This window comes from Selaginella moellendorffii, unplaced genomic scaffold (assembly GCF_000143415.4).
Source record: "Selaginella moellendorffii unplaced genomic scaffold, v1.0 SELMOscaffold_18, whole genome shotgun sequence".
Classification (NCBI taxonomy): Eukaryota; Viridiplantae; Streptophyta; class Lycopodiopsida; order Selaginellales; family Selaginellaceae; genus Selaginella; species Selaginella moellendorffii.
This window is the reverse complement of record NW_003314279.1, coordinates 1,270,475-1,292,736: the sequence shown is the minus strand read 5'-3', so window position 1 is coordinate 1,292,736 and position 22,262 is coordinate 1,270,475. Positions and strand designations below refer to the sequence as shown.

Sequence of the window (22,262 nt, the reverse complement as noted above, 5' to 3'; positions counted from 1 at the left end):
ACAAAAGATTCGGCCGTGGACGGCAGGATTCGAACCTGCGCGGGCAAAGCCCACATGATTTCTAGTCATGCCCGATAACCACTCCGGCACGTCCACCAAGAACGAAAACAAGCTCCTGGCCAAACAACTTAGCTCCAAATGCATCAACATAGAATTCTTTAAAAGCTTACTTATCGTTTGCGGAATCGCGACTGGAGCAGCGTGAGCAGCTCCCTCGTCTCGGCATCCACGGAGAAGCCCATCTCCATCGTCCAGTCCATGAAACGCTTGAGAGAAGCCCCGTGGTTCAAGTAGGCCTTGAGCACCACCCTGTAGACCCGCATGTTGATGAAATGCTTGAGCACGCTGTTCATCCGGAAGATCCTGTCGATCACCGCCACCTCCCCGCGGCTTGCGAAATGATCCAGCAGATCGAGCACCACCCTCTCCCACGCGGAGCAAATGCAGCGATCCCTCAGCACCGTGCACCCCATGGTGAAAACCTGGAGCGCCTTCTTCACCTCTCCCTCACGCAGGTAGCCCGCGATGAGATACTTGTAAACGACGAGCCTGTGCTTCATCCTCTTCCGCGGGAGCTTCTGGAAGAGCTCCCGGGCCTTGTCCGCGTAGCCGTAGTGCGTGTAGACGCTGAGCATGGCGATGACTTGGTTCGTCTCCAGGAGCCCGTCCACTTTGGCGAAGATCTCCTCCGCCTTGTGGACTCCCTCGGCTTTCCCAAACGCGGCGATGGCGTAGCTGTAGCTGTCCACGGCCTTGAGAGGCCGGCTGCTCAGGATGCTCCAGATGTTCTCCACTCCCTCCTTGTCTTTGGTGTCTCCATACAGCCGCAGCAGCTTGTTGTAAGTTGCCTGCTTCCTCCGGAACAAGCCCGAGTCGAGTCCCTCCTCGAGCTCCACCAGAGCTTTCCCGGCCTTGTCGAAGCACCCGACCGAGATGTATCCGCAAGCGAGGATGAGCAGCGTCGACTCATCGGGCCTCGCGTTTGGGTCCTCCTGGAGCATCTGGTACACCTCCTCCAAGCCGCTGGCGTTCTTCTCCTTGCAGTGGAAGCCGAGGTACAAGTTGTACGAGCTCACGTCCGGTGCCACTCCCAGTGACTTTGCCTCCTCGAAGAGATCCGGTATCCGTTTCCTCAAGTCCGGCTGCAAGGAGAACAGCATCATCTGGTTGAGCCCCGAGGCCTCGGTATACCACGACCTGTGCTTGAGCTCCTTGAAAAGTTTCTCCATCACCACCCGGTTCTCTCGCTGGGGCGAACTTCCGGCCATGAGGACGAGAAGCGCCTTCTTGCGCTTGTAAACCCGGGGGAGATTCGCAAAGATGTTCTCAGCTGCTCGATCGCACCCGGCCAGCGCCGCGAAAGCGATCTGGAACATGTAGTCGAGCTCTCCCAGCTCGAACTTCTCCGAACGGATCATGTAGTTGGCGACTTTCCAGCCGGGCTTGTATTTCTCGTTCCGGAGGAGCTTGAACAAGACGCCCCTCATCATCGCCTTGGTCATGTCGAGCTCGTTCTCTCGAAAGACTCTCACCACATTGCGAGAGGCGTCCACGCCTTTGATCAGCTTCTTCACCTTCTTCCACAGCGGCTCCGCGATCTGGCAGTACTCCTCCACTTCCTTCTCGCCATCGCCAAGCAAGGCCTCTATGCGGGACTGATCCTTGAGCTCTTGGTTGAGAAGCTTGATGTGCTCCACCCCGAGATGGTCCGCTTGATCTGGAAGCATAGACTGATACTCTGGAAAGTATTCTCGCGTCTCCTCGATCGTGAGATAGCTCCTGGAGCAGCAATGCAGGATGCTTCTTCCATTGCGCTCCAGTGTGAATCTGGGTGCCGCATTCCTTCGCCTGCACAGGATCCATGCCTGAAATCCTCATTGTGATCTCGACTCCGGCGAAGCGCTAGATCTTACCTCGCGCAAGCTCCACATTCACGCGCGCAAGAACCCTAAACCCTTGTGCCCTAAATTTCTCTTTTTTCTTCTCGAAAGGAATGCCATGGCGATCCTGTCGCCCAGCGCTCCCGGCTGCTGCTGCTACAGCAGGAGAGTGAGATCTTCTGGGGATGGACGACGGCGGATGTGCATCGGCGCCTTGAAGCTGGCTGAGCGCGCGAGATTCTGGACGGGATCTGGCTGTGCATTTCGCAGCGGTGAGATTTTGCTGTTTACCTCTCAGAAAAGGAAGAATCGAGTGAAGGGGTGCAGCTCCAGCGGCATGCATTTTGCGACCATGGCTGTGGATTACTACGAAACTCTGGGAGTTCCAAGAACAGCCACCATTCTGGAAGTAAAACATGCATACCGAAAGCTCGCGAAGAAGGTTTTGCTCACATTTTCTGGCTCTAGTTTTCATCTGAGATTTCTAGCCTTTTGTTGGCAGTACCATCCAGACAAAGCTCCCGGGAACGAGGAGAAGTTCAAGGCAATCAGTGCAGCTTACGAGGTTTTATTTTTTCCTCTCACACTGGCTCGAGACTTTGAAGCCTGGATTTACCGCAGGTGCTTTCGGACCCGGAGAAGAAAGAATACTACGATAAGTATGGCGATGCCGATTTTCAAAACGGTGTGCCTCCTGTAAGTGTGATCCTTCTCGTCTCTAGATTTGATGGTTTATATTTTTTTGGTACAGACGAATCCTTTCGATATCTTCCGGTCTGTATTTGGAGAAATGGCTGGAATGAGACCCGAGAACTTCCAGGGCGCGGATCTTGGGTATAATCTCTGATTGATGTATACGCTGCTCTGATTCTGTGAAGCCAGGTACGAGCTGCATTTGGAGTTTACGGAAGGAATTTTTGGAGCAGAAAAGAAGATCGAAGTTTCACATTTAGAAACATGCAACAGTTGTGATGGCTCTGGGGCGTACTTAGGAAAGGTGAAGCCATGTAAGGGTTGCCGTGGCAGAGGACAAACATTTGAAACACAGCAAGCAAGCTACGGTACATTTTCCAGGGTAATGGCAGCTGTGTTTCCTACTTAGGCTCTTAAGTTTCGCTTATGCCACAGGTTTCAGTTTGTACAGATTGTGAGGGCCGGGGCGAAGTCATTCTCGACTACTGTAGAACTTGCGGAGGCGAAGGCGTAGTTTTAACCAAGAAAACGATTGACGTGAAGGTGCCAGCCGGTGTGAAAAATGGCAACACACTACGAGTGCCTCATGAAGGACATGCAGGGCCGAGGAGGTACGATCTTCGAAACAAAATCTACTTCAAAACACATTGTTTTTTTTTATAGGACCCCGCCTGGAGATCTCTACATCTCTTTGAAAGTAAAAGATTATCCTGGCATCAAAAGGGAGGGGAATAACCTCGTTTCTACCATCTCGGTTAGTTATGTGGATGCTATCCTTGGGACATTAGTGGAGGTAACACTCTTTTTTGTGGGCTGGATTGCGTGGCTTACGTCCAAGTTTTGTAGGTGAATACACTGGGTGGTAAAGCTGTTATACGAATCCCTCCAGGTACTCAACCCGGTGACACGGTGGTGCTTCCAAATCAAGGTGTTCCGAGGCTAGGTTCACCGCGTACTCGGGGTAGCCACATTTTTACAATTCAAGTAAAAATTCCCAGGTCCTTGAGGTGCGTGAAACAGCTGCACTGGATTTGTCGTTCAATATTTTTTTTGTTGCAGCTCTGAGGAAATTCAGCTGGTTGAACGACTGGCTCATTTGCAAAGGTTGAAGAGCGATTGGAAAACAAAGAACACTTTCAGTGGGAGAAAATCGACTCAAGGTAAAGTAATTTTGTGGTTTCTTACAATGCTTGAGCACTTTATCAACAGGAAATGGGGAAACTGGATTTTGGCAAGCCTTCAAAAATGCAATCGGGTATGGTTTGTCTCTGAACTTGTTTTGGTTAATAAATTCTTTATTTGAGCAGGGTTGGGGGGTCTCGTCCTCGGAGCAAGTTCGGCACTATGTCTCTACAACTGTCACAAAAGACTTGTCCTCAGTTTGGTTTTATTTCTTCTGCTGGAGCTTCTACCGTAGTACTCTTGGCTGCAGTACTCTGGACACTCTGCCGACCTCGAGATTGCCAAAAGAGGTGAAGCACCGGTGAAGATAACTCATATTTTATTCGGCTTTCGTTCAGAGGTAATAAATTTTGTTTGAAGATCTTACACAGCAGAGTTGATGGCTTTCCAGGCATCAGCCCAGGTCTCCATGACAGCAGCTACTCTTTCAAAGCTCGGATCGAGACCTCTCAGCTTACCTTTAACCATTCGAGCAATCTCCGCGTAGCAATCCTCCGCGTTAGTAGCATTCTTGGAAAGCCGAAGAGTTTGGAAGAAAGGTACGACGTCTTCCAGCAGGAGCAGCGGTTTAAACTCGGTCTTCAAGCTTGCAAGAGCCCCAGCAACAGCGCCATTGGAAGAAAAAGAACTATCAGGTCCTCTCCAAACGTATGGAACTCCAGTCTTGACGCCAAAGCCGAGATGGTCCGCTACCACTTTAGCACACAAGCCAGCCCAGACATCATCGACACTCGTGGAGCTGCTAGAGCCCGAGAACAGCGAATCCTGGCCGCCGATGCCTAGACGAAGAAGCATGCATGGTCCTATCAGCCGTCGATCAAACGCTACGTTGGATCCGCTGAGAGGGAATAGTGAGCCTTTGGGGATGGTGACGACGGCGTCCACGTAGCGCTGCGTGCGCTCGTGTGGCTTGACAATGGCCGTGGGAGCGTCATAGTCGGGCAAGCCGAGCGACAAGCCGTGCGACATGACGGTGGTGACGCCGAGACGCAGGCTAAACGGGTAGCCGCGGACAAAGCCGACCGAGTCCGCGCGGTGTGGATCATACAGGGTGTTGAAGTAGTACGGCGTGGCCTTGGAGCGTAGATTGGCCAGGTGCTGCTCGACAGCGTCCAGGAGCTCTCCGGAGCCGAGATCTTTGGCCGGGACAACGTCCTCGAGGAAGGAGACGACGTAGCGGGCTTTGGAGACGAGAAAGCCGAAGGATCGACAGGCGCTTCCAACGAAAGGATTGAGGAGGAGGGAGCTGAGCGTGATGGAGTGGCGCTTGCTGCTCTTGGTGGCCAGGGCCTCCAGGAACTTCTCGGCGTCCCGCTTGGTGACGACCTCGGAGTTAAGTTCGTGGAGGAGGAGGAGGTTTTGCAGAACTTTTTGCTGCTCGTCTTGCTCCTCCTCGTCCATGGCGTCGTCCGTCTCCAAAACTACGATGAGGTGGTGGTCCTGGAGGACAGGCTTCCAGGCCGAGAAGAGAGACTGGAAGTTTGATCGAGAACTCACCGTCATTACCACGTCCAAGTCCCGGCCCGCGTCCGCGTTCATCGCTGCGTGTGGATCCATGCTTGGAAAGCTCTTGAGGTTTTAATCAGCGAGTGGCATTTCCAATGCTTTTCCCTTGTTTTGTAGCAATGCCAACTTTCAAGAGGATCATTGTGAAGTCCACCTCGCAAACGACTAGTGGGGATTATAATTTCTGGATGATATGCTTCATGGTCTCACAGATTTCTCGAGCAACTTGCACATCTTTGGTACTATCTATCAATTCCTTTTGCCTAGCTATCCATCCTGTGATTTTTTCGATCTCCTTGCGAGCGGTGGCCTTGATGTCGTCTATTGTCTCTCGATGTTCTTCGATCTGTCCAGAAAGAAAAAGAAAAAGCTCGTGAGTTTCATGGCGCACCTGCTCTTTAAGAGAATGCGAAGCATCCATCTTGTTTAGATCACAGTGTGAAGTGCCAGAGAAAGAGCTTTGCAAACGAGAAATATTACCTGAGTTTGAGCTGTGTTGTGGTGGTGACTACTACCATCCTATAGAATTGACAATAGGTTCGCGGACAATGAATAAGTAGACAATAGTCAAATAGCTCACCTTGATGTTCATGAGGATCTCCACGATCGAATCGCGAGCGGCAAAAGCATTTCCATCCATCTGAGAGGATCATGTCAAAACGAAGCGCTATAAGAGATTATAGCTTGTTACCTCATCATCTTCGGCTTCTGAAATGGAGTTTCGCCGATCATCCTCGTGTTCATCCTGTTGATCATGAGGACGATTCGAAAACACAACGAAGAAATCATTTGCGACACCTTACCTCATGCTCGTTTTCTTCGGAAGAGTTATACTCGTTCACATCCTCGTCTTCTTCGTTGTAGCTCTCCACTTCCGCCTTAAGAGCCTCGAGCCTCGCGATTCGAGCCTGGTGCGATGGCCGGCCTCCAGCTTGTGGCCGATACCTTTCCTACAATGCGGGAGCTCATATAAACTCGCAAAAGCAAAACGTAGAAACTAGCAAAGAAGAACGAAATCTAGCTAGAACTTCCAACTCACCAAAGGATGCTCCTCCCTCATGGCGTTCATCTTCCGTATGAGAAGCTTGTCCACCCTCCGGATCCAGTGCTCGCGCGAGAAGTTGCCGCTGGGATCCCACACCCGGATGTAGTCCTTTTTCAAGTTCGCTCGCGCGTTCTGGAGCTGGGTCTTCCACTTGAAGCGCAGAGAGTCCTTGACCTCGTTGTAGCGCTGCTTCTTGAGCGCGTAGTACGTGCCGTGCGGGACGCCCTTGCGCGATTTGAAGCCCTTGGGCAGCTGCGACACGGGCGGGAGCTTGTGCCTCTCACACCGGTGCTCGTTAAACGAGCGCAGATTTCCATACCTCCGGTTGCATTTCCCCGCGCAGCACTCGAACTTCCTCTCCGCTCTGCGCCACGTCTCGCCGCCGTCGTCAGAGACCTCTACTTGTTCTTGACAACGAGCGAAAGTTAGATCAAAACAAGCCCCAAGATTCGCAATTTACCATGGCTGCAAACCCTGCGCCTCTTTCTCCCCCATTGCTCGTCAGCTCTTCGTCCCTCTAGAGCCATTGTGCAACCTATTGTCTAAACCCTAATTTCCATTAATTTTTCTTTCACCGACCCGTGTTAAAAATGGACTTTTACTTTGGCGTTAAACCCTTTCGTCGTCGATAGTGGCCTTGACCCCGCCACGGTAACAACAAAGAGACAAAGCACTGGGATCGTGTCAAGACAAACCAACCGTACGATTTGATTCGTCACTCAACCCCCAGTGGAATGTCCACCCTGAGTATATTAAAACAAAGAAAAGGTGGTGGCCCTTCTAAAGAAACTTAGACCTTCGTCCCGGTTGGCCAGGAAGGGATATGTGTGTTTATGTAAACCCCACCAGCAACAACAAGGCACCACCGCCACCTTTTTCCGTCAACCATCGTCTCATCTTTTCTTTAAATAATACCTTTAATATGTTTTTCCTTTTGTTTGTTGGGGTAGCATTCGCCACCAACCGGCTTTGCAACTAGCGTACCTCGCCAAAGAAAAAGAAACCTCTAGAGTCGTGGGGGTTAACTTAAGCACCTCTTCTTAAGTGGAATGCCAATGCGCTAAATTCTCGCCCTATAAATTGTAAGTTCTTGGTGGGAGAGAGAGAGAGAGAGAGAGAGAGAGAGGAGGAGAGAGAGGGCCGGCGCGAGGAGCTTCCTGGCTATGGCGGCCGCCGTCGTCTTCGTCCCCGGTGGCGCTCCATCTGGTGATGATCGGCGCGCCAAGGCGGAACCGTGTAAGTGATCGATCTTGTCTCGCTCTTCTTTCTCCCGAAGGGAAGGGAGAGGTTTCTAGGTTGCGCCGGCGCGACGAGGCTCTGATCTCGCCGACATACCCGGGGCTGGGAGCAAGAAATCCGCGCTTCCCAGCCGGAAGATGCCAGGAATGATCAAGGCGGACAGCGCATCACCGTCGGAGGCCTCGATTTCTCACTCTCTGCTGTCACTGCAATCCTCCTCTCCGCCCGCCGCCGCCGCCGCCACCACCACCGCCACCGCCACCGCGCCGGCGCCGCCGCCATCGTCGGAGGAGCGCGGCCTCCGCCTCATCCACCTCCTCTACCTCTGCGCCAATGCGGTGGCCAGCAACGATCTCCAGCACGCCAATCTCTTCATGGAGCAGCTATCGGGCCTGGCGTCGCTCACCGGCGATCCAATGCAGCGCGTGGCAACCTATTTCCTCGAGGGGCTGGCTGCGCGGGTCACCAAGTCCTGGCCCGGCCTCTACAAGGCGCTCTACTCCACCCGGCTCTCCTCGGACTCGGACATAGCGGCGGCCCGGCACATCCTCTTCTCGGTCTCGCCGTACCTCAAGTTCGGCTACCTCACGGCAAACCAGGCCATCCTGGACGCGATGCAAGGCGAGAAGGTGGTACACGTCGTGGACTTGGAGGTGGGCGGTGGCAATAGTGTTCTCCAGTGGCTGGCGCTCTTACAGGCATTTAGTAGCCGTCCGGAGGGTCCTCCACACTTGCGGATCACTGCGGTGAACGAGAAGCGCGAGGTGCTGGCGCTCATGGGCCAGAAGCTCACCGAGAGCGCAGAGCGGCTGGACATCCCTTTCCAGTTCCACCCGGTGGCGGTGAGCCCGGCGGCGCTCGAGCGCGACATGCTGGGCGTCAAGAGCGGCGAGGCAGTGGCTGTGACGTCGCTCATGCAGCTCCATTCGCTCCTGGCCGACGAGAAGGAGGATGGCAAAGTCCGAGGTGGTGATGGTGGCGGTACTGCAAGTTTTGGCCTGGCGCTCAAGGAGAGGAGCAAGAGCGAGCCGGGGTTTGTGAGCTGTAAGATGGAGGAGCTCAAGGAGAGCAAGAGCGGGTGCAAGCGGAGCCGGGATGCGCTGGGAACAGGTTTCAATGGCATCGAGACGAATGGTCGCGACGACTCGGGGCTAGAGCTGGGAATCGGGGTGTTTCCAGTGGCTCCCAGGGAAGCAAAGGCGGGAACGAGCAGCACAATCAGCCGCGTGTTGCAGCTCCTCCACAGCTTGAGTCCCAAGATCATGGTGGTGGTGGAACAGGAGTCGAATCACAATGGTGCTCTACACGAGAGGTTTGCTCCGGCGCTGCATTACTACTCGGCTATCTTCGATTCCCTGGACTCGACGCTCCCGCAGCACAGCAGCGAGAGGATCACCGTGGAGAGGCTCATCTTCGGGCAGGAGATCAGGAACATCGTGGCTTGCGAGGGCCTGGAACGGATGGAAAGGCACGAAACACTATCGAGCTGGAAGAGGCGATTCGAGCAAGCACACTTCTCGTCGTCTCTCCTGAGCCCGACAACCGCCGTGCAAGCGGAGCGACTGCTGACAATACATTCGCCTGACGGATACAAGCTACACCGCGAAAAAGGTTCTTTAATCCTTTGCTGGCAAGACACTCCAATGCTTTCGGTGTCTGCTTGGAAAGCTTGACTTCCTAATGCTTGCTCTTTTCTCTTTCTCGTTTTCTTTTTCGTTTTTTTTTCGTCTTCTTGATTCCCTGGCTGGCTATTGAGTGTCGTTACTCACATGGCATTGCAGCATTCCATTCCAGCGCTTGTTTGCCTGCGTTTGATTCTTCTTCACCTCCTAGGTAGTTTGTACATTAACAAGACGATGCATTTCAGCTAGCTGGCTGTTGTGCAAGACAGGAAAAAACGAAAAAACAAAGAACGCATACTGAGTGCAATGATGGATTTCATCAGGGTGGGAGTGAGCTTGTTTTGTTCCGTAAACAAATCTCACTCCCCTTGCTTATGTATGTACAGACAGGTCCAGTTTTATTGTAATCCAAAGCAACCTTTTGTTTTTGTTCCAGAGTATCGTTATCTCGTGTTCTTTTGGAGCGGTAGTGCTGAGCGCAAGATTTTTGTTCGCGCGATTGATTCCCTGACGAAGATAAGTAAGACACTCCACTCAAACCTCTCGAGAATGCGTCGAATCTGCTTTTGCTTTTTAACACCATTTCCCAGTATCAGGCCAAAGCTAGGCGACAAGGAGCAGTGTCATCTAGCACTAAGAGGTGTGCCGCAGAGAGACAAATGCGCTATATACCCGAGTCCACTTCCCAACGAGGTACCATGCGTACAGCTTATTAGTGAGCTTTTGTCATGAAGCTCACTGGCCTCTTGTGCAGGACCTCACCTCCCTCCATCCTTCCTCTTTTGTTGAAGGGGAGTTGTCTGAAGCGATTACCCTGACTTGATGGATTTGGATGGACAACGGAGGAGAGTGATGCGTGATGTGCGTCCCGAGGGAAACCAGTCACGTAAGTGTGCTCTCGTCTTTATGCTATTAGGTGGAGACAAAGTGACACTGCAAATTCAGTTGACTTGCTTAGTAGAATACTGAAACAAGGCTTTTTCGCTTTTGTCTATTCAGGCTTGAAGTGAAAGCAATAAGAAAGTGTTTCGGCGTCGGCAAAGGTAGCAAGTTCTCCGTTCTGGCGCTGATTTTGCTCTGCTAATTGTTACCGCTCTCGGCTCACTGCGTGACCAGCTGCAGGAAGATTTGTCAAACGAGCGCAGAGAGGTTATTGGACGATGACTTATCAACAGAAGTGAACACAAGCAGACACGTATTATTTGCATCGCTTTTGCAGAAGTTTGGCCCTTTGGGCACTAACTGCACGTCAGTTAGGACCCCTGCCAGGATCGGGCAGCAGCAACAGGCAGCCGATGGATGCATGCAGCCAGAAGCCAGCAGGCAGCAGCAGCAGCAGCAGCAGCGGTAGCAGCCTTGTGGCCTCATGATATATGTTGCCACTTCAATTATCAAACTGAAAGCAGCAACCGACCAAGCTCGTAGCAGAGAGCAGCAGAGAGGTTGCAGGATCCGTCCGAAAGCAGTGAAACTGATGGGTGGATAATGCGGGAAGAACGAGACGACTTTTTTTGACGAAGGCGGATTCTGCTTTGCCATTTTGGTTCACATGCATTCAAGTGCTGCTTGAATTCGAGGCCCTCTGCTGGCTGGCGACTTTATTGCACTTCGTCGGCTCCGGGAGAGCTCCTTGCAAATTTAAGAACAACACCGACACATACACAGAGGTTATTTTACTTGCCAGCGGCAGCAACTTTGCTCGAGAAGCGCGGCAGTCACTTTACTTTTAAAGTTACTCAAAGAAACTTTCCATAAACTCAGGATATACATCTCCTGAAGTTGGTGGTGGTGGTGGTGGTGCTCTTCTTGGGAGGTCCAGGCAGCTCTCCTTGAGATTCTCCCAAGTCGAAGTGGCTGCTGGAATATGTAGCGGGCGCTGCTCCGTCTGGCTGTGCTTGACGTTGCCATGGTTGCTTTCGCCGCCATTATTAGTGACAAGCATGGCTGAAGAGTGATCAACAGCAAGGCAAGCATTAGCATTGTTATTATTCATCGAGTGGTAATTATCCTTGCTCGCAGGCGTGCCGGGGCGACTTCGTGGGAAATGCGAGTGCTGCTGTGGAGGTGTGGCAGCAGGAGTAGCAGCGGCACTAGCAGTGGTAGCAGGAGCTTCTGAGGTTAAAGGCTTCGGTGCGCCAGATTGACTGCCAGCGATGGTGGTACCACTACCGTACTGCTGAGACTGTTCTGCTGCCAGTTTGGAAAGGCGGACAGAAAGTGGAGAGCTGCAAGCGCTGCTGTTGCCTCTAGCGGCTCTCTCCAGTGCGTCCTGAAGAGCGGCTTGGATCACGCTGCTGCTGCTACTGCCATTTCCAGTCTTTTGAAGTTTGTTACTACCGCCTGGACTGATCATGGGACTTACCATTGGAGAGTTGTGCGAGGCGGATGATATAACCGGGGGGATCTGAACCATGAGACTCGTATCGTGCTCGTGACGTGGCGCATGGAAGGCAAAGTTGTTATTGCTGCTCCCGGTTTGGAGGAGTTCCTGAAAGCTGGTGGACGGACTGTTTGTGGTGGCGACCGTGGTGGCAACCTTAGTGTTCTGGTACTGCATTCTTCTGGCCAGAAGGTTACCTCTCGGAGATGCTGCTACGTCGCCACCTGTCGAACCAGCGGGTCTCTTCATTCCTGCGAATGCCTGACCGGTTCCCGCTGCTACGACGGTATCTCCATCTTGGTCGACAACAGTACCATTTCGAAAGTCGAAAGTGCTGGTGCCGTTTTGGAGTGACAACCTCAGGGAAGCTATGCTGGGATCGTCACTTGCAGCAGGCTGAATCACTGGATCGCATGCGACGCCAAGTCTGAGCCGGAAGTCAGACGAAGCAGCAGGCGTGTGAAAGAAGGCGGCTTGATTGTTCTGCCATCCGGGAGAGGGAAGAGCCGACGCTGGTGCTGCTGCTCCAGTTGGAGACCCGCAGAAGAACCGGTTCCTCATGGGAGCAAACGTCTGGGAGAGAAATCCTCCTCCGGCCTGGTTCTCCAGCGACTCAAATGTGTATCTCATCCGTAGCACGAAGTGGAGGTCCTCGGCAACCTGTGGCTCATGGTACGTTAAAATGCCGTGCAATGGAGAGCTGAGATACTCACGATCTTGCAGGATCCTAGTTGGAGAAGTCCGTGCCCAGCTTGGATCACAGCTATGGTCTGCGAGATGGTATACAAAGTTCTTAGAGCCCGTGAAGAAAGAGAATTCCGGATAGCTACCTGAATGCCAGCCGAGAATTGGTCCATCCATTCGGGTGGATGCTGCGAAGGGGGAGGAGCTTACAATAAACCCGAGAAGAAACGTTTGAAGAGGAGGATTTTACCGAATCGAAGGAGCTTTGCCAGTAGTTGAGCGGGCCGACCTCCGTCTCGGAAGACTCCCGGAACACCCACTTGTGGCATTTGTCTGAGGCAACTTTTCCCATCAATCTGTGCAACAAGATGAGTCCTCACAGCTGGAAGGCGGAGTCTTTTCAAGTACGCACCCTTCTCCATAGTTGTAGAGCTGGATTGACATCTTTCTGAACGCTTTCCTTACAGGGTCCTCCTCCTCCACATCGTCTCCCAGATTGAAGCCGCTGTGAACCCGGTGAATGCTGCCGGCGAGTGGTGGAGTGGTGGTGGTGGTCACCTCGTTCTTGTTGTCAGCGGCTGCGTCGCCGGAGCAGCAGCCTGCTGGACGGCAGTATCCGTCCTCCCACATGAGCATCCTGGAAGACACGAGGTGAGACACGAAGAAAGACCGTAAGGCTTGCAAAGTTCGTTCTTTTCTCTTTTGGTGAGGCTGATATGTGGAAGTGGAACTTACAGGCTCCCTTCGTCCCCGGCTTTGCATCCAAGTCCGCCTCGCAACCTCCTGGAGATGAAAGCCAGATGAATCAGAGCAAGCAACGTAGCAATGCAGTGAAACAACGAGGAGAAGAGAGAGAGAGAGAGAGAGAAGGGGGCTTAAGGCGAGCTGCCTCTTACGGTCGGGGACGGATGGTCCAGAAGACAGAGTAAGTCCAATCTGAGCTGATACACACATTCCGCAGCGCTTCGTGCAGCGCCATGACTGCCATCACTTCCCGGCTCCTCTCCACGACACCCATCGTTAAGTGTATCTCTTCCTTTCCTTCAACTAAAAACTAACGCAGCGCCCTCTTTTCCAGACTCGCACCATGGAGAGCCGAAGAATCTCATAGATTTTCCTGCACGGTAAACTCTCTTCCCGTCCCTCTTTCATCGTGCCGCATTGTGTGTTGTGGGGATTTCAGAGGGAGGGAGAGAGAGCGAGAGATCAGCCATATTTTATGTGTGAGAGTGTTGTGTTCATTGTTGATTCACACACATATCTTTCCCCTTTTACTTCCTAGAGTAGCGAGCGCCCTTCTTCTTCTTCCTCCTCTTGTTTCTCCTTCCACAAAAACAAGTCCGCCTGGTTTCGCTGTTGGATGATCATTGGTATGCTTGTTTTCTAGTCAATTGAGCTGCTGGCTGGCGCGCTGGCCTACTGCTGCGCACATAGTTACAAAGCGGTATTCTTTCATTTCTTTTTGATTCTCCTTGCTTTTTCTTTAACTGAACCTTGCTGTGATCTTGATCTATTCTATATAGGCACTAAAGCGGGCTAGGAGACTAGCAAAGTGCCACACGCACGTCCCTCTCAGCGCTCTCAATGGCTGGAAAATGGCGGCTACGTTGCCAACCAACAATGGCAAGTAAGTTCTCTTCCTTCTCCCTTTGGTTCTTAGAAGTGGGGCTGAACTTCTAAACCTACATTACAGGGGACGCATGCACACGTTCAATCGGTTTTTCTTACTATAAAAGCTTGGGAGCAAACAGTTTGCCGGTATAAATGTTGGATGGGTGGATGCATGGATGAATTGATTGATTTGAGTTTGATGTGGTGTTCCTCGCTTGCTACTTACAATGGCTTGGCTCGAGCATGGTCCATTCATCCAGTTTCCATCCAATCAATCAAATCAAGGTACCCCTCTGCAAGAACGTTATGGGGGTAGAGGACTATCTAGACAAGCATGAAAAAGAATGGGTTTCTCAGATAATCTATGTGCGATGTTCTGTGGTCGATTCGTCCGGGATGAGAGGTACACACAAGCACGCGGGCTCCGGATGGATCTCTCTGCTTTGGGGAGGAAGAACATGAGAGTTGTATACATATGTATGGGATTGAATGAATGCCCTTACGCTCTCTGGATCGGTGCCGTGCAGCAAGCTCAGCAAATGTTACACCACCAACAACAGAAAACAAAAGCAAAAAAAATAAGGAAAAATCGTGAGTCGTATGCGACTGAAAAGAGGAACACGCGCGCAGGAGGGGAGAGAAATCCTCTAGTTTATGCACTGCAGTGCCCGCCGGCCGAGTCTTTCGCTTGAGTAAGTTGGAAGCTCCAAGCACGAGAAACATCGAGGGGAGAGCAAAGCACAAGCATGGTGGGGCGGGGCGGGAGGAAATCATAAAATATTCACTCCAGGGGACGAGTGAGTGACTGAGAGCGAGAGAGAGACAACAACAAAAAGAAAGAACAAAGAAAAGAATCGCAACGGTGGAAGAACACCTCTCGTACGGGCGCGATCAAGAGAAGTTTCTTTATGAAAGCTTCGGCGAATTGCGAGAGTGTTTTGTTCGGTTTTCATTATGGTGGAGAGGAGACTCATGATCCAGATCTGAACGCAGCAGCAGCTGCCAGCCGGGCAGAGACGGAGTTTTGTTTTCGTTTTTTTTGTATCTGTGAGCCTGGAGCTCTTAGAAACTGATTTGGAAGCAAAAAACTAGTTTCTTGGCGTCTCGCTTTCATGCGCGTCTCCGTTCCTGAAGCAACGGCGATTTTACAGATCCATCCCGAACGACTGATCCCAGGGCCAGTGATCAAAAGCAGTAAAAACTAAGCATTTTTCACGTCGATCTTTCACATGGGCTGCTCCTGCAAAAGGAATTGAATAGAAAGCTGGAGAAAAGCGAAAAAAGATCAGAAAAGTCTTTGTTCATCTCTGTGATTTTCGCTGTTCATTGATTATACTGCAGCGTACCTTGAGAATCTGGCAACAGTAGTTTGATGATTCGGTCTCGCTCCATCAGTCAGAATGTAGACAACTCGTGAAGTCCCTCTCATCAGTCGCCAGGAATCCAAAGAAAAGATACAACGAGTAAAACACTAAAGAAAAGCTTAGAACAGCAAAGAAGAAGGAAGAAGAAGATGAAAATTATGGATGGAGTGCTTACGCTTTAATATTCACTCTCCTCCAAGCTGTGCGCGCTGTTGCCACGATGGAAACATCCAAGTTAGGAGGTATGGTGGAAATCTTCTTTACTTTTTTATACTTTCTGGTCATTCCGTGAACGGTGCGGAAACATTGACAAAACGCAACGCAAACTTTGACTGGGGCGATCCTGCGGACGAAACATCATTTCTATGGAGGAAAACAAGGAAAGCCCAACCATTTCTCTGGCGAAACAAGACACAGAATGTACAAACTTGCCCAGCACGAAGTTCACGGGGTTGATTGAATCGCCCTTTCGACATCCAGCCAGCGATCCCTGTTGCTTCTTCTATTCCTGTGACACGGACCAACGAGGAACATTAAGTCCAGAGAAGAAAAGCTTTTCTTTTTTTTTTCTTGGCATGTGTACCGTGCTTGAGTATATCTTACAAAAAGTATGAGATCCAGAAAACTAACTTTTTTGGTTATGAAAGCTGGAAGATATAGATGTCTTGTGTGATCCGGAAAAACCAAAAAGAAAATGTGGATGCTTGGAAATCTTTGATCACTGATGATCCTGTCAGCATCAGCGCTCACCCAGCTGCTCAAATCCACCACCACTTTGCAGGAGCTGCGATCCCTCCACCGCAAAATCGGTGCCGAGCTCTCCACTGACAGGTATGTGAATCACGTCCTCATCGACATGTATGGCAAACTCGGTAGCCTCGACGACGCCGAGTCCGTCTTCCAAGCCATCCCCTCTCGAAACATCTACTCGTGGAACTTCCTCCTCCTGTCATATACCCACAACGGGCATCTCCACAAGGCAAAGGTGGCGCTCGAGGCAATGCCACACAGGAACGCCGTGTCGTGGACCACGGCCATGGCATTCTTCTCTTCCTCCGGAAGCCACCACCTTTCCAAGCTCGTCTTCGACGACATCCCAGAGCGAGACCTCGTCTCGTGGAACGTTTTCCTCAACGGGTATGCCGCCGGCGGGCATACGCAGGGCTCGCTCGATACGTTCCACCGGATGCCTCAGTGGAGCGTCGTGTCATGGACGACGCTCGTCACGTCCTTCTTGCAGAATCCAAGCTCCTACACCGAAGCAAGATCGCTGTTTGATCGAGCTCCAGAGAGAAACTCCGTGCTGTGGAATGCGATGGTGGGAACGTATGCCCAGTCGGGGCATATCGTCGAAGCCAAGGCGCTCTTCGATCGAATGCCGCTGCACGATCTTGTCTCGTGGAACTCGCTGCTTGCGGGATACAAGGAAGAGGGCGATCGCGAGCGAGCAGTGGACTTGTTTCGATCCATGCCGGAGAGGAACGTCATGTCCTGGAACACGATGATCGCGCTGGATCCACTCCAGGGGAAGGAGTTCTTCGCGAGGATGGCGATGTGGAGCCTGGCGTCGTGCTCGGCGATCCTCCAAGCATACGCCGCGCATGGAGAGATGCGCGAGGCCAGGGAGTTCTTCGATGCGATGCCGCAGAGAGACGCCCTGGCGTGGACGTGCTTGCTCTCCGGCTATGCCTGGCTGGGGCACAGCACCGCCGCGAAGAACACGCTGGATCGAATGCCCGCCTGGGACGTCGTCTCGTGCACGGCAATGATCCACGGGCACGTCCTCGCGCTGGATCACGCCGCGGCGAAAGAGATCTTCGATTCCATGCCCGAGAGGAACGCGCTCAGCTGGAACACGCTGCTCCAATCCGCCGCGCAGCACTCCAGCTCCTCCTGTCGATCAATCGCCGGGCGGATGCCCTGCCACAACGCAGTGTCGTGGAGCATCCAGCTCGCGTCACTCGCCCAGCGCGGCGCGATCGATGCGACGAGGCATGAATTCAATTCCTTGGTAGAGGGCGATCCAGTGTCGTGGACTGTGATGATCCAGGGGTATGCCCAAAGCGGGCATCCACAGGTAGCGCTGGATCTCTTTGGGCGGATGTGCGTCGAGGGGATCGAGGCGACGGACGTGACATTCGTGGCGGTGCTCACGGCGTGCGCGCACGCCGGGATGATCGAGCAGGGCTTGGCCATCGCGTCGCGGGCGGAGATCGATTTCGGGGTCAGGATTGGGATCCAGCACTACCACTGCCTGGTCGATCTTCTGGGAAGAGCGCATCACCTGGATCGCGCGGAGGAGCTCGTGGAGACGATGCCCTTTGTGCCGGATGCATATAGCTGGACGACGCTGCTGGCGGCGTGCTCGATCCATGGAAGATCTGGCGATGACGCCGCGAGGAGGGCAGTGGCGTGCGATCCGGGCCATGGAGCTCCATACGTCATCCTCTCCAATTGCTACTCGAGCTCACGAGGAGGAGGAAGAACAGCAAGGAAATCAAGACCGTCGTGATCATCATCACGCGAGGATCATCGATGTGGTCCGGCAGCTCAAATCCTGCGGCGCCGCCAGGGATCTGGCTCGCGGCCAGCAGCTCCACACCCGGATCGCCGCCGATGGGCAGCAGCAGCTCCATCGCCACCATTTCGTCGCGAATGCCCTGGTGGAGATGTATGGCAAGTGTGGCAATCTGGGCGATGCCCGGGACGCGTTTGCTTCCATCCGCTGCCCCAACACCTTCTCCTGGAACATCCTCATTGCCGCGCACATAGAGAATGGGGACACTACCTCCGCTGTTGCCATCTTCAACGCCATGCCCGAGAGGAAGAACGCCATCACCTGGACGATGATGCTGCTGTTGTACGCGCGGAGCGGCGATGTCGAGAAATCATGGGCGATCTTCCTCGCCATTGCGGATCGGAACTGCGGCGCTTGGAACGCAATAATCACCGCATATGCCCAGAACGGGCATTCGGAAGAGTCGTCTCGGGTGTGGGCGAAGATGCCCGAGTGGAATGTTGTCTCGACCACCGCTCTTCTTACTGGATACGGCGCAAGCGGAAATGTCGTTCGTGCTTGGGAGATGTTTGTAAAGATGCCCGGCCGAGATGCTGCGTGCTGGAACGCTATGATCACAGCAAATGCCCAGAATAGGTATGTTGACAATGCAACCATCTTGTTTAACAAGATGCCTCTACACAATGTGGTGACAACCACAATGCTTATCTCTGTTCTCGACGTAGACTCTGCCAAGTCTACATTTGATTCTATGCCGGGGAGGAATTTAATTTCGTGGAACGCTATGCTCACGGCTTATGCCCGCGCCGGGCATGTCCTCGAGGCGTCCAAGATGTTTGAATCGATTCCCGAGCGCGATATTGTGGCCTGGAACTCGATGATTGACGCGTTTTCAGAGAACGGCGAGATAGCAAAAGCGCAGGAGGTCTTTGATCGAATGGCGGCTCGAAATGCCATGTCGTGGACAAGCATCGTGGCTGCATATGCCCGGAAAGGGCATCTGGCGCTGGCTTGGTGCAGATTCGCCGAGATGCCGGTCCGGAACGTTGTGGGGTGGAGCTCGATTATTCAGGCGTCTGCGCACTGCGGACTCTATGATCGTGCGCTTGAGCTGTTCCGTGAGATGGTTCTTGAGGGAGTGAGAGCAAATTCAGTGACCTTTCTGGGAGTTCTCTGTGGGTGTTGCCATGGTGGGAGAATAGCCAAGGCTCAGCAGCATTTTCTCTCAATGATTGGTGACTATGGAGTAGCCCCAATCTACGAGCACTACCGCTGCCTGATTGATGCTCTTGGAAGAGCCAAGCAGCTTGAGCAAGCTGAGGATTTGATGTGGAGTATGCCCTTCTTGCCAGATGTTCATGCCTGGACTAGCTTGCTAAGCGCTTGTAGAGTTCTTGGTGATGTAGAACGAGGAAGTCGCATTGCCAAGAAGATTGTGGAACTCTTTCCTAAAGACCCAGCCTCCTATTTATTAGTTTCTAACATGGTGACCTACAAAACAGATTTATAAAGAAGATGTTTTTTAAAGCATGGGATATCTTTTAAATATATAAAAATGATTTTTATATGATTTTTTTATAAAATGATTTTTATTTTTTTAGCATGGGAAATCATTTTTTTCTGTAAAATAAAGCTATAACAATTCTATTTTACAAGCCATTTTTAACATAAATAGTTTTGCCATGAAATATTTAAAAAACTTTAGGTTAATTTCTTAATTTTTATAAATAAACTTAATACCTTCATATAAAATTAAAACATTATCTTCAAAAAACTATTTAATATTATAAATAGTTTTTTAAACATTAATATACACTTTAATATATTTTAATAACTTAAATAAATATTAAAAATTTATTATTTATCATATACTGTATTTCTATTTTATAGCATTAAGAGTTTTATACTGGTACATATGAAAAGTGTAAATACTTTTTTAATAAAAAAATATTATTGAGCATGCTATATCTCCCAAGAGAGCTAAAGTCGCTGTTCCTACTCATATATTTAAATGAAAGAGCTGGTATAATAACAGAAATTAGTATATATTACGTTTAAATAATAACAAAATAAATAGTATAAATAATTTCATTGAAAATATTTTATATAAATTTTATTTTTTAATTGGCCTTTTTAAATGAATATAAAAACGACATAAATAAGGGTTATTCATTAAATGTAAAGAGAGCATCTCAATGATAAAAATACTAAATATTTAAGAAATATTTATAAATTTTAAGGGCTACTTATAAATAATTACAATTAAATGATACACTATGTTTTTTATTTATGTATTTTTATAGTTTTGTTTTTGTGAAAAAGATAGACTAAAAATACCTAGAGACTTTCATATAAAAATATATATTATTTATTAATAAATAAGTGTTAATATCAGTTTTTATTTTAACTAATATAAAAAACATATATAACCTATACTTCTATCAATCTCTCAAAGTGTTTTAATCCGTTTTATTTACTAAATTTTTAAAAATGATTTTAAAACTTTCTGGTGTAATCTCAGCACAAATAAAAGTATTATATAAAATCAGCACTTAGGTGAGCAAGTGCTATTGCTAGCCAAATGACCATAATAATGAGCCAAAGCACATAACTCAAAGAAATTGAAGCACTTGTGGCCACAGCTACACACAATAGCCACACTTGGGCAACACCATGGCCACAGCCACAGCTGATTACACAACTTCCACAACTTCCACTTGGCCACCAAACCTACTGCTGCTAGCTGGCTAAAAAGAGGAGAACAAAGAGATGCTCACCACCGTACCTTGGTGGTGAATTCCTCGTGTCCAGTATTTCTTCCACAGCTGGCCCGGCGGGAAAAAATTAGGGTCCTTGGTTGACGCCTCTGCTTCTGGAATCCAAGAGTTTTGGCATTTCTCCAGAGTCATTTTACGCACAAATTCACTATTTTACTGTAAGGAGCTGGGCGCTGGGCGAGAAATACTGTTCAATTTTTATTTTTATTTTCACCAGAAGGCCCAGCATTGGATGGGCAATTACTAGTATTCAATAAATCAATTTGTCACAATAACAACTCATGAAAAGCTGCATAAAAACCTTATAATTTAACAAGAAGTACCTCTGAAATTCGAATTTTAGAGAGAAAATCCTCGCGATATATCTCCCTATAAGTCGCAACACATCAAGGCTTCTAAGAAAAGCAAAGGAAAAAATCAGTGTGACACGACAAAGATGAGGAGCCCAGCCTTACCTGCACGGGTAGAAAGAGCTTGAACTCGGGAGGGAGCTCCTCTTCCGAGAAGAGCCTCTCGGAGAAGTAAATCCTCCTCAGCCTGCAATTCGCGTGAACTTGCACCCGCAACGTCTCCACGTAGTTCGTTCCATAGGCACGCCTGGTGAAATCCGCGAGATTGAACTGCACTTGGTTCCAGCCCTCGTCCAGGCGCATTGGCATCGTGCATATGAAAGGCTTCACACGCGTGCTCGTCTGCAAGAGAGCTCAAATCTCGAGCGATCTCGTGAGTAGCGTGTAGAGAGAGTACCTGGAAATTCGACGCCCGGAAGCGACGCCTTACGTTCTTGTCGTCGAGGACTTGGACCTCGAAGCTGAAGTATTTCTTGAGGTTCTTGATGATCATCACTAGAAATGGCAGCTTGATGCCCAGCGTCATCGCTGGATCCGAGGGGCAGGAGATGAAATTGGTGCTGACGTTGGTTCCCATGATCTCCAGCACGATGGACTGGATGTCATCGTCCGTGATCCTCTTGATATGTCCATTCGACACTGGAGAATGGAAAACAAAAATGCAAAGGGAAAGAGTTGATATTCTCCATAGCTCGCGCTCTTGAGAACTTTACCATCTTTCTCCCAAATCTGAAGAGGTTTGCTCCTGCCAGAGAAGATCAAAGCTTTAGAATTTTGGTTCTGAGCTGGAGAGCTTACCCGATGCTGTAGAAGATTGACAAGAAGCCCGACTGGAAGGTGTTCCTAAACATCTTCCCTACAGGTGACCCTCCCTCCGGACGAGAATTTGATTGTACTCCGGGCGAGAAGTCTATACGAGCCAACGAGAATTTAGTTGAGCTGCCCGCTCGATCAATCAACCCTAAATTTCCTGAGCTCCCTACCAGATCCTTGACGAGCAGGAAAACGATGACAAAGAAGAGCACAAACAGGATCTCAAACTCGGCCAGCCGCACGAACGCGAAGATCGAGCTCACTGCCCTAGTGAGCAGCGATGGAGACGCTCCAGCCTGATGGCGCATTGAACTGGAGAACCGGCGGCGATCCACTCGCGCTCGCAGCTCCCGCGGAGCCCTAGCAAATTCCTTCCAATGGTCGCGAACCTCAAGCGCAAAGATCACTACAGCCAAATGCGAGAAAAGAAATCCCCCCGTCTCCAGCGCCATGTCATTACGCCAGCAGTGACGTGGAAAACCATCTCCAAATTACGTGGCTTTTGTGACGTGGTACCGTACTGGTACGCCAGCCGTACGGTGACGGTTTGGGAAGCCGACGGTTGCGATCGGCCGAGAGGATCGCCGTCCCTTCCTTT

General features: G+C 50.6%; 9 protein-coding genes, 1 long non-coding RNA gene and 1 other non-coding gene across 15 annotated transcripts; 4 read left to right on the top strand and 7 right to left on the bottom strand.

Moving 5' to 3' along the window:
- Positions 1-2: 2 nt before the first annotated feature.
- LOC9650182 (pentatricopeptide repeat-containing protein At1g80270, mitochondrial) lies at positions 3-1,944 on the bottom strand. The gene is made up of 3 exons (XM_002971867.2): positions 1,914-1,944; positions 171-1,865; positions 3-115 (listed from the first exon to the last, which is right to left on the bottom strand). Exons 1-2 carry the CDS (start codon positions 1,929-1,931, stop codon positions 171-173), a joined length of 1,713 nt encoding a protein of 570 aa, XP_002971913.1. The 5' UTR covers positions 1,932-1,944; the 3' UTR covers positions 3-115.
- Positions 15-96, bottom strand: TRNAS-AGA. The gene has a single exon. It is a non-coding gene; the product is annotated as a tRNA-Ser (tRNA).
- Positions 1,945-1,992: 48 nt separating the features above from the next.
- LOC9640501 (chaperone protein DnaJ) lies at positions 1,993-4,231 on the top strand. 2 transcript variants are annotated; one of them, XM_024676949.1, is made up of 13 exons: positions 2,082-2,152; positions 2,208-2,322; positions 2,383-2,445; positions 2,502-2,576; positions 2,632-2,714; positions 2,763-2,955; positions 3,009-3,184; positions 3,237-3,366; positions 3,420-3,580; positions 3,633-3,733; positions 3,783-3,828; positions 3,881-4,095; positions 4,147-4,231. In XM_024676949.1, the coding sequence occupies exons 2-12, from the start codon at positions 2,218-2,220 to the stop codon at positions 4,047-4,049; spliced, it is 1,302 nt and encodes a 433-aa protein (XP_024532717.1). In that variant the 5' UTR covers positions 2,082-2,152; positions 2,208-2,217; the 3' UTR covers positions 4,050-4,095; positions 4,147-4,231. The 2 variants fall into 2 exon arrangements, with proteins under 2 accessions (XP_024532716.1, XP_024532717.1); XM_024676948.1 differs by having other exon boundaries at positions 1,993-2,322.
- Positions 4,090-5,334, bottom strand: LOC9650181 (UDP-arabinopyranose mutase 1). Its single transcript, XM_002971866.2, has one exon. It carries the CDS (start codon positions 5,310-5,312, stop codon positions 4,119-4,121), a length of 1,194 nt encoding a protein of 397 aa, XP_002971912.2. The 5' UTR covers positions 5,313-5,334; the 3' UTR covers positions 4,090-4,118.
- Positions 5,335-5,345: 11 nt separating this feature from the next.
- LOC112346985 lies at positions 5,346-6,833 on the bottom strand. Its single transcript, XM_024677040.1, has 7 exons — positions 6,767-6,833; positions 6,301-6,713; positions 6,065-6,211; positions 5,953-6,006; positions 5,842-5,901; positions 5,742-5,780; positions 5,346-5,607 (listed from the first exon to the last, which is right to left on the bottom strand). The coding sequence occupies exons 1-7, from the start codon at positions 6,831-6,833 to the stop codon at positions 5,437-5,439; spliced, it is 951 nt and encodes a 316-aa protein (XP_024532808.1). The 3' UTR covers positions 5,346-5,436.
- A 572-nt stretch (positions 6,834-7,405) lies between these two features.
- Positions 7,406-10,923, top strand: LOC9640500 (scarecrow-like protein 3). Of its 4 annotated transcripts, none has more exons than XR_002992605.1 (6): positions 7,406-9,156; positions 9,604-9,687; positions 9,764-9,860; positions 9,922-10,053; positions 10,167-10,210; positions 10,284-10,923. XR_002992605.1 is itself a non-coding variant. In XM_024676812.1 (2 exons), exons 1-2 carry the CDS (start codon positions 7,683-7,685, stop codon positions 9,466-9,468), a joined length of 1,530 nt encoding a protein of 509 aa, XP_024532580.1. In that variant the 5' UTR covers positions 7,406-7,682; the 3' UTR covers positions 9,469-9,599. The 4 variants fall into 4 exon arrangements, 2 of the variants coding, with proteins under 2 accessions (XP_024532580.1, XP_002972130.1); XR_002992604.1 differs by having other exon boundaries at positions 9,758-9,860; XM_024676812.1 differs by lacking the exons at positions 9,604-9,687; positions 9,764-9,860; positions 9,922-10,053; positions 10,167-10,210; positions 10,284-10,923 and adding an exon at positions 9,413-9,599.
- Positions 10,839-13,612, bottom strand: LOC9650180. Its single transcript, XM_024676810.1, has 7 exons — positions 13,128-13,612; positions 12,967-13,014; positions 12,644-12,868; positions 12,482-12,587; positions 12,378-12,419; positions 12,261-12,317; positions 10,839-12,207 (listed from the first exon to the last, which is right to left on the bottom strand). Exons 1-7 carry the CDS (start codon positions 13,247-13,249, stop codon positions 10,900-10,902), a joined length of 1,908 nt encoding a protein of 635 aa, XP_024532578.1. The 5' UTR covers positions 13,250-13,612; the 3' UTR covers positions 10,839-10,899.
- On the top strand, positions 13,310-14,040 carry LOC112346915. Its single transcript, XR_002992606.1, has 3 exons — positions 13,310-13,355; positions 13,755-13,858; positions 13,925-14,040. It is a non-coding gene; the product is annotated as an uncharacterized LOC112346915 (long non-coding RNA).
- Positions 14,041-16,242: 2,202 nt separating this feature from the next.
- On the top strand, positions 16,243-19,234 carry LOC9640499 (pentatricopeptide repeat-containing protein At4g02750). The gene is made up of 2 exons (XM_024677039.1): positions 16,243-17,646; positions 17,756-19,234. The coding sequence occupies exons 1-2, from the start codon at positions 16,243-16,245 to the stop codon at positions 19,232-19,234; spliced, it is 2,883 nt and encodes a 960-aa protein (XP_024532807.1).
- A 1,500-nt stretch (positions 19,235-20,734) lies between these two features.
- Positions 20,735-22,066, bottom strand: LOC9650178 (cilia- and flagella-associated protein 20). Its single transcript, XM_002971864.2, has 6 exons — positions 21,835-22,066; positions 21,650-21,761; positions 21,565-21,596; positions 21,249-21,490; positions 20,957-21,193; positions 20,735-20,896 (listed from the first exon to the last, which is right to left on the bottom strand). Exons 2-6 carry the CDS (start codon positions 21,700-21,702, stop codon positions 20,888-20,890), a joined length of 573 nt encoding a protein of 190 aa, XP_002971910.1. The 5' UTR covers positions 21,703-21,761; positions 21,835-22,066; the 3' UTR covers positions 20,735-20,887.
- Positions 20,735-22,116, bottom strand: LOC112346984. Its single transcript, XM_024677037.1, has 6 exons — positions 21,835-22,116; positions 21,650-21,761; positions 21,565-21,596; positions 21,249-21,490; positions 20,957-21,193; positions 20,735-20,896 (listed from the first exon to the last, which is right to left on the bottom strand). Exons 1-2 carry the CDS (start codon positions 22,114-22,116, stop codon positions 21,708-21,710), a joined length of 336 nt encoding a protein of 111 aa, XP_024532805.1. The 3' UTR covers positions 20,735-20,896; positions 20,957-21,193; positions 21,249-21,490; positions 21,565-21,596; positions 21,650-21,707.
- Between the last annotated feature and the right edge of the window lie 146 nt (positions 22,117-22,262).